Here is a 9,233-nt window from a genome sequence, read left to right on the forward strand (position 1 = left end):
AGTCGCGTACACATGAGTTTTAGTAGATTTATCGTACATTATTACACGCAGTTCTTTTCCATAAGCCATTATTCGTGGTTGCTATAAATATTGTCACCGAAATATACACGGAGCAATAAATGCTCTGACAAGTATTCAATTGTCTGCAGGTGTGAAACTCTTTCGAAACTTTTTCGAGGACTTGAGCGATCAATAATTGCTGCGATCAACACGGAAGAGTCAATCTGTTGTTTCCTCATTATTGCGGTTAATGCTAACTAACGGTAAATTGAGTTTATGCTTTTCAGCTCTCGAAGATAGCTATATAATTTCCATTGCTATTACGGAATCGATCAACGGCCCTATGTCTTCAAAGGTGGACATTGCCAGTTATAAAATTATTTCATTTTGAAAACAGTTGTGTAAGACGCCAAAAAGGATCGATCGAACGACGTCATCCACTTGCTACCCTGCTTTTCTCTATAATTTTGTGATTTGTGAGAATCGGAGATTCAACAGAGGGAGAGAAAGAGAGAGCGAAATGTAAAGTGACGAAGCACGAAATTAAAACGTCACTTTTTATGTATGCTTTGTTTTAGGTTGGTAGATGAATCGCGTTTCTGAATCGACCAACCAATCAGCGACTCGAGAGTTTGCCAGTAGTCGTCACAAGTCACAATTATGGCTGCACCCGTAGGGCCACGTCCCGAACAAATCAAACCGTAGTTTTTAAAACGATTCGCTAAAATATCGACATTTTTTCAAAATATTACACAACTATTTTCATCTGAATAAAATATTGTTCCTATCAAAGATTTTATAAAATTTTGAAATCAATAAGTTTTGTACAATAATTTTACAGCTTATAATTTTGTTGTATCTTTTAGGAAATAAAATCTACAAATAATATTACTATAATGTTAATAAATATAAACAAAAGAATAATTAATTACAAAAAACATATGAATATGAATAAAACTTTGACAAACAATGATAAAAATGGTGAGTCCACCAAAAGCACGTTCAAAATAGAAATACTGATAAAGGAATGTGCGTGTATAAGGTAACTTTAAATTTTCACCCCATATAACTTGCAAATTACTGGTGACTTGCTTGCTGCTACTCGAATGCGATGGTGCGTATCTGTGTGCGACATGAGAGCGTGAGAGGGTGTTGGTGCGTTTGTGTATACACTTGTCAGCTTATCATTTCGCAAAGGCGCATTCAACATCGGCTTATCTAGGACTCCCAATCTTGAACATACGTGCTGAAGAATTGTGTATAAAAATTATTGAAATCCCCAAAAATCGTTGAAAGTTACATTCATCAATAAATAATAGTTCGGTGCCAAAATACGTTGAGCTAGTGTATCATTGATAAAACCGCGGTTTTGTAAACATATAATGCCTTTGGCGATAACGACGATTCCCTGGAATGAGCCACAAATAAACGAAAAGGTAGAAAATTAGTTGACGAAAATCATATACCGTCAATTATAATTTCAAAACAGTATTACTTGTTTATAAAAAATAAATGTAAATCATAACAAAAACAAAACATTTGAAACTCCTGCAACACAAGAAGTTCAATGTCATTTCACACGTGTTAGAATTAAAACGTGTTGATTCCATAAACGTATTCTTTTTTAGCCAACACCAGAAATTCTTCCAGCTGAACATCAGGAAGAAGCCATGTCTGCTTCATTCCGTCCAAATACTGCTGATAATAACGAGTCCGTCAGTTGTGACGACTCGCATGAGATTGAAGTGCGAGAGCTTGTCAGAGATGGCCATGAAAAGGCTGATCCCGGGTGTTTTGAACTGTTGAAAGTTCTGGGACAGGGATCATTTGGAAAGGTTTTATATGTTTATTGAATTCTATTCTGTACCATATTGGTTCCCAGTAAATTTTGAAATGTGCCAAAAAATGTTTTCCGAGTAACCGTGAATATGATATTGATGTATTGCAGGTTTTTCTAGTTCGAAAGATTGTAGGAAGAGATAAGGGAACTTTATATGCCATGAAGGTTTTACGGAAAGCAACCCTGAAAGGTAATTGATAAATATTTTAAGTATCCACAAAACAGATATTAATTGTTATTGACAAAATTCGTATTTCGTGAATAACTCACAATTTTTGTAATTAATATTAATCCCTAGTACAAGACAGAGTACGAACAAAAATGGAACGCAATATTCTAGTGGATGTTGAGCATCCCTTCATCGTTCGTTTGCACTATTCGTTCCAGACCGAAGGCAAACTTTATCTGATTCTTGACTTTCTCAGAGGTGGTGATCTGTTTTCCAGACTTTCTAAAGAGGTCAATATATATTTATTTCTATAATTGATCATCGACGTCTGGTTATAATAATTACTGTTTTGTGAATAATCATATTTAACTTCTGTTACTCCTTCGTCTCCTACACTGTTTGTTGTTATTTCTATTTTGCTAGCAATTTTACGCCTCGATTACAAATCCAAGGTTTATGCGTTTGTGTTGAAAAATCGATTTATTGGCATTTCCAGACATACGTCGAGAGGCAATTTTTCCAGAACTACCTTTTCCCATGCACTGCATCATGTTTCCTTTTAATAAATAATTCATGTGGTATTGTTAAATTGACAGAATATATAACTTCCACAGGTGATGTTTACCGAGGAAGATGTGAAGTTCTATTTAGCTGAACTTGCTCTAGCTCTTGGTCACATACACAAGTTAGGAATAATTTACAGAGATCTTAAACCAGAAAAGTAAGTCAGCGGAGCATAGTATTGAACGGTTAATGGGAAATTTGTGCATAAAAAGAATTAATCAGCTTCAATGAAATGTTTTGTACAGTATAATGTTAGATACTCAAGGCCATTTGTCACTAACGGATTTTGGATTGAGCAAACAACCGTTGGATGACACGAAAACATATTCGTTTTGCGGTACCGTCGAGTACATGGCGCCTGAAGTTGTCAATCGACAGGGACACTCTTTCGCAGCGGATTGGTGGAGCTTTGGAGTACTTATGGTAGGAATCCACCATTTTTCAGGGCCCTCAATAATATCAACAATGATAGTTGAAAATGGTTTGTCTCTTCGGTATAAACAATTGTATATTTTTCAATATCGCAGTTTGAAATGTTGACTGGAGCGCTACCGTTCCAAGGTGCAAACAGGAAAGCAACCATGACACAAATTCTGAAAGCTAAATTGGGCATGCCCTTTAACATTACACGGAAAGCCCAAGAACTCTTACGAGCTCTGTTCAAAAGAAATCCAGTCAATAGACTCGGCGTTGGTGAGTTTGAAATTCTGACATTTATCCACTTAATAAGGTTTTTTATCCCCAAAACTAATGGAAATTACAACGTTTCCAGGTGGAGTCGAGGAGATAAAGAATCACGCGTTTTTTTCATCAATCGACTGGGACGCCCTTTTGAGAAAAGAAGTGACACCACCATTCAGGCCTGCAGTCACTCACGAAGACGATGCGCTTTATTTTGACAGTGAATTCACGAGCAAAACTCCCAAAGGTAAGTGAGTCACAGTTTACACATTAGTCATTCATTTTGAAGTATTTTCAGTTCAACTAACAAATGTTCCGTCGATGATTGATAAAAATTCGCTCAAAAAATCAAATATTTGAATGAATGAAAGCTTGAAAAATTCCGTTGAATTTATTTTTGCAATTTTATAATTTAGTCCTGGGAAGATTTTAACTTGAAGTAGAAAGTTTATTTATAGATTCTCCAGGAGTGCCACCGAGCGCCAGTGCCCACGAGTTGTTTCGTGGTTTCAGCTTCATAGCTCCAGGCTTATTGGAAGATCACACAAAGAGTCCGGAACAGAAACACTGCGAAATCATAAGCAATAATATTCCCAAATTTGTGAGCAGCCTCTCGGTTCGAGATGAATACGAGTTCAAAGAAGAAATTGGTAACGGGAGTTACAGCATCGTGCATCTCGCTCTTCACAAAGCATCAAACACTGAATGTGCCATAAAGGTATATTTTTAAACGAAGCAGCGAATCGATATTACCGTGTACTAACGTATTTCGAAGGAAACTCGTTTGAATTTTTTGCTGCTTTTTTCTCAACACGAAATAAGATGTTGACTTGGATTCTCTGCTTAAAAATTTTCTTCATATCAGTTTAAACGTGTATATTCAAAGAAATACACAAACATTTATAAATTTTTTAAGTCTCCACACCACCTACGGTGAATAAAAATAACTTGATGACGAAATTCACAAACTTATTGATTCATCTTCCATGAAAAATAATCGATGAACGAATATTTGTTTTGCTGACGAATTGTCTTATTGCAGGTTATTGAAAAGGCGAAACGTGATCCTACAGAAGAAATAGAAATTCTCCTAAGATATGGGAGACACCCTCACATCGTATCCTTGCGAGCGGTTCACGAGGACGAAAAACGAGTGTATTTAGTTTTGGAATTATTGAGGGGTGGCGAGTTGCTCGATCGGTTGATAGAACGTCGGAACTTCAGTGAAAGAGAAGCAGCCGAAGTAACTTACACGATCGCCAATGTTGTTAATTATTTGCACGAAAATGGGGTACGTTATTAGATTTTAAGCAGATTTTGAAGATTCCAAATTTCCTATAGTAAAACAAGTCCGAGATACGGGAGTGGCCCTTTTTTAGATCCCTGCTAGTTTCATTTATTGTAGCCATATAATAATGGTTTCAGGTCGTTCATCGGGATCTCAAACCATCAAATATCCTGTATGCAGAGCCCGGCGGAGACCCCAGTACTTTGCGCATATGTGATCTTGGTTTTGCTAAACAGCTCCGCGCTGAAAATGGCTTATTGATGACACCTTGTTACACCGCTAACTTTGTCGCGCCTGAAGTTCTTAAACGTCAAGGCTACGACGCTGCTTGTGATATCTGGTCCTTAGGAGTTTTGTTGTACATCATGTTGTCTGGGTAATTTGAACGTTTGGCAATTCAATTAGTTCAATGAATATTCATTTGTTGAATTCATCGATGGTGATCCTCATAATCGATTTTTCGGAATTTATCTTCAGTGAAAATTCTCTTTTGATTTTTTTTTTTTTGGAACAAAGAGAATAATTTATGAGAAATACTTGGCTGGAATGGGAAAAAAAATTCACCAAAATAATTAGGATTCTTTTCGACCGTGTTGAGAAAGTCTAATTTCAAATTTGAAGCAAAATTTTCGAGTAATTAGCAATTAAAACTCTTGTAACAAACAAAAATATGTGATACCTCGTTATATTTTTATGCAGGCGAACACCGTTTCCGAATAGTCCAGGAGACAGTGCGAGTGACATATTAGATCGTATTGGTCCTGGTTTCGTCGACCTCGAAACTGGAATATGGACTCAAATATCGAAAGAGGCAAAGGAGCTTGTGCAAAGAATGCTGCACATTGAGCCCCGCCGACGGCCTACAGCATCCTCGATTTTGAAAGCTCCTTGGTTGTCGAATCGACATAGACTTCCACAGAAAAATTTGCCTGATCTGGCAATAGATCCTCTCAGCCTAAAGGTAAATTGACTTCTCCGTAGTCTTGAACCATTTCAGTCGAGATTTAATCAAAAGTTTTTTTTCGGGGTGGAATCTCCATCAAAACTGACATCCCGTTGGATTAAAACATGATTTTTTTCTAGGACGAAGTAGCAGCAACTTACAGAGCCATGACTAACAGCTCAAGATCACTTCACGTCGGTCCAGTCGTGATGTCGGACTTGGCACGGCGCAGAACGAAAGCTAAACCGGGTGGATCGTCGCAGGACTGAGAAAAGGCGTTATTTTAGTTCTTTTTTTTTTTTTCTTGTAAATATAATGAAAACAAAAGGGCAAAAAAGATGTGAAAAGATGAAAAAAGTAATGCTATTACATAATATCCAGTAGTGATGCGATTCTGGTCTCTCTTCCAATGAATTTCCATTTAATTTAATTAAGGATGTGTATGAAATCTTGAGTCAAGGAAAAAAAGTATAATTAGGTGTTGAGCTATTGTTCGAAACAATCAGCTGATAGGGAAGAAAGACTTTTTCTTGTGTTTCCATATTTATTCAAAATTATTTTGGACTCTAATTGCATTGCAGTAAACTCGCAATGGATATTCTTACTGCAAACTTTTACTCACGAAAGACCTGAAAATAATGCGTATTTGATTGATCAAATTGCAAAGTTGAAAGTGAAAAAAAATAGCACAAGGAACTTGTTATCAATCTCGCAAGTCAATACATCTTTGTATTCGCTTTTGATAGAAGACAATGATTGAGGAGAGAGCTCGATAGCAGTTTCAAATGGCCATGATATTTTGATTGAAAACTGTGTAGACTTCAGAAACTGCAAACAATTATTGCTCGAAACACAGTTCTAAGGTGCAGTGTTAACAATCACTCCTGGATTTTTAGATCATAGAAATATTCGTCCATAGTAACGTGAAAGGTGAAAAAAAAAAACTGTGACCATTTGCATTCGTTTTACCAGCCTGCCCCTAGAGCTTCGATACTTTTTTTATTCGTCCTGTCGTTAGAACACAAATAAGGTGAAAATCGAGTAAGATAGTCCTTCGAATGGGGTCCTTCGACTATCGTTGATCCCTCATTCAAACTTCCATTAAAAGTTTTGCCAGAACCTCATCAAACATTTCCATTGAATAACCGACACTTGTCGAGTACAATGTAAATAAGTAACCGAACAAGAAAAAAAAAAGAAAAAAAGAGTCTCGAAGCAGGAAAGTATTGATCGACGGAATTTCTCCAAACTGTAAGCTCCCGCTGTGATGATATACGTACTCACGGTGTTGCGATGCACACTTCGCCATAGTTTTATTCAACGACTTAACGTGAGATTCGATATTCAAGTGAAAAAGTCACTTGATGTAAGGAAATGGAACGAATAATCGTAAATCGATTCTCTGTAAGGAATGAAATTTATCACCTGAAATTCGAAACCTTAAAATTCAGTCCTTAGAGAGTATAAACATATGCGCATAAGAAATCAGCATGAGAAAGTTTTTCAGGCTTTTTTGCAATCTTAGCTCTGCGAGCGGTCGAAAAAAGTTTTCAGAATATTGTTCAAAAAGCAATTGAAGTCGTTGCAAAATTTTGAAGCATACATTTTGTGAGCCTGATCGTGGAGAATCCTGTACTTGTAAATGTATAGCCTCTTCCAGTATGAACTCAATATTATTTTTCCAATGTAATAATCCTCTGACGGTATATATTATTGTCTGTCAAAGTATCAGTATTTATAGAAATTAAGAGCGCAGCGGGGAATGCAGTTTTATTGTAATAAATAATGACAGATATTTTAAGCTACGGATTAATCATGATAAAAATATGAAATTATATGTCTTGTAACATGTATAAAAACAAATTGGTCACTCGATCTGTACACCGGATCTGGAAGCCCTGTGTTGGAAGAACAATTATTTGAAAATATTAAAATTCACCAAATAAGTGATCGCAAGTGCATTGATTCAGAGCATAAAACGTTGAAATAAATAGTCAATTATACTGAGAAATATAAAGAAATGTTTGGGTCTTTTAGACCCACTTGTACTGGAATCAGCTGGCTGACATGAACCAGTTTCCGAGCGTTACAGTTATTCATTGCAGCAACTTCTGGCTACTTTTGTTCTTGAACAATGATCGGAATTTAATACAAAATCGGACTAAATTCCGACATTTTTCAAGATATATCAAAGTACTCGGAGCTTTAAGATGAAATAAAATTATTATACAGATATAAATGAGCGTTGAAAATTTTCTGAATTGTCAAACTTGAGAGAAAATGAAATATTACTGCACCGCAGCGAGAAAATTTAAGCACGTAGTTTGAAACGAAAATTCGGTAAAAAATAGACTCATGAAAATGTCAAATACTATTTTTATTTGAGTAGCAACATTCGGAGACAAGAAATAGACAGAAAAATCTTTGAATTATTTGTCATTCGTTGTCGCAGTTGTGTTTCTATGTCGAATAACTTGAAAACACAGCTATTCGGCGTTTACTTTTTTAGTTTACTAATAATTAACCTAAAACATTCGGCTCTAAGGGGCCCTGAAATATGAACCCGAAAATAATCATCAGATACGTATATATTTTTACACGTTTCTTCGATATAATTGTTACAAAAATTGTAGTTTAGACTAATTAGAAGAAAAAACAAACATACGAGTGTTGAAGAATTGTTCGTTCGCGATTACATGCCATAAAACGCCTTGACTGCTCGACAGTCCGTTCAACTGTTCGTCGTAGATTATAAATGCCAGTGTCGCAAAGAGCCCTTCGCCATCTCCTTATATTTCATATATTTATATTGTAATAAATATGTTTTATGTGCGTTTCATTTTCGTTATACATTTTTTTTTCGAATTGTAATTCACTGATACAAGGAATCATCTTTGTATGAAGAAAGGAACGAGTAAATCTTTTCCTTTCGGCGAATATACTTTGTTTTTTTTTCGTATTCGTCCCGCTACTCTGCGTCGCGAAGCACTTTTTTTTTCTTTTACTTTTACTCGAACTTGGCATCATCGGAATATGAGGAAATTCAAGTCATCACAAATCTCCCTAACTTTTTTGAATTCCGTCTTTTTTTTTCTTCATTTACTTTAATTCCTATTGACAATATCTTCTGTCATGTCTCAACAGCGGTTACGTTAGGAAATGACGTCGAAAATACCCGACGGCGGGCCGCGGCGACGGTCCCAAAGGACCGAGGTCGACGAATATTGTGGTTTTTAAGGGTTAAAAAGACGTAAACTATGAAAAAAAAAAACGTCCCGTGTAATCCAATCACGTAAAAGCTCGAAAATGACTTATTGTGATTATGTTTATTCGAAAAACTGTAATTGAAAGTCGAAAGAAAATATTATTATCGTAAATTCATGCACGTCCATTATTCATTCGAAAAACTTCGTCAAACTCGTGACAGCTCGATTATAAATGAATTTAGTCTGATGTAATAATAAAATGAGATCATTGAACGGGTTTTCATAATTTTTATTTAAGTTTCACACGAGACACCGTTGAAAACGGTGGCGATTCGATACGATATCTACATTGGAATGTTATAGATGCATCAAAGGTACAAAAAAAATTGAATCGTCGCCAGCGCAATTTCGCCATGAAGTAGCTTGATATAGATCAATATGAAACCTGATGATTTTATTGATGCGGAGAAACGCGACTGATCACGAGTTGCAGATTATACTTTCTAAATATTTGATACGGCGCTAAGTAATTTTTAGTGTTT

The 9,233-nt window shown here is 35.9% G+C and overlaps 1 protein-coding gene across 2 annotated transcripts; it reads left to right on the top strand.

Moving 5' to 3' along the window:
- The first annotated feature begins 157 nt into the window (after positions 1–157).
- On the top strand, positions 158–8,964 carry S6kII (Ribosomal protein S6 kinase II). 2 transcript variants are annotated; one of them, XM_043421313.1, is made up of 14 exons: positions 158–263; positions 579–1,436; positions 1,629–1,835; positions 1,949–2,030; positions 2,139–2,299; positions 2,624–2,730; positions 2,819–2,996; positions 3,101–3,266; positions 3,346–3,501; positions 3,698–3,972; positions 4,297–4,545; positions 4,680–4,918; positions 5,242–5,503; positions 5,626–8,964. In XM_043421313.1, the coding sequence occupies exons 2-14, from the start codon at positions 1,383–1,385 to the stop codon at positions 5,752–5,754; spliced, it is 2,265 nt and encodes a 754-aa protein (XP_043277248.1). In that variant the 5' UTR covers positions 158–263; positions 579–1,382; the 3' UTR covers positions 5,755–8,964. The 2 variants fall into 2 exon arrangements, with proteins under 2 accessions (XP_043277248.1, XP_043277250.1); XM_043421315.1 differs by having other exon boundaries at positions 3,713–3,972.
- Positions 8,965–9,233: the final 269 nt, after the last annotated feature.

This window comes from Venturia canescens, chromosome 6 (assembly GCF_019457755.1).
Source record: "Venturia canescens isolate UGA chromosome 6, ASM1945775v1, whole genome shotgun sequence".
Classification (NCBI taxonomy): domain Eukaryota; kingdom Metazoa; phylum Arthropoda; class Insecta; order Hymenoptera; family Ichneumonidae; genus Venturia; species Venturia canescens.

What these genes read in the sequence shown, in the direction of transcription:
- S6kII (XM_043421313.1), top strand. Translation starts at nt 1,383, where the DNA reads ATGCCTTTGGCGATAACGACGATTCCCTGGAATGAGCCACAAATAAAC. An exon ending in AGCCACAAATAAACGAAAAG is followed by an intron (nt 1,437 to 1,628) that starts GTAGAAAATTAG and finishes ATTCTTTTTTAG; the next exon opens with CCAACACCAGAAATTCTTCC. An exon ending in TTTCCAGACTTTCTAAAGAG is followed by an intron (nt 2,300 to 2,623) that starts GTCAATATATAT and finishes TAACTTCCACAG; the next exon opens with GTGATGTTTACCGAGGAAGA.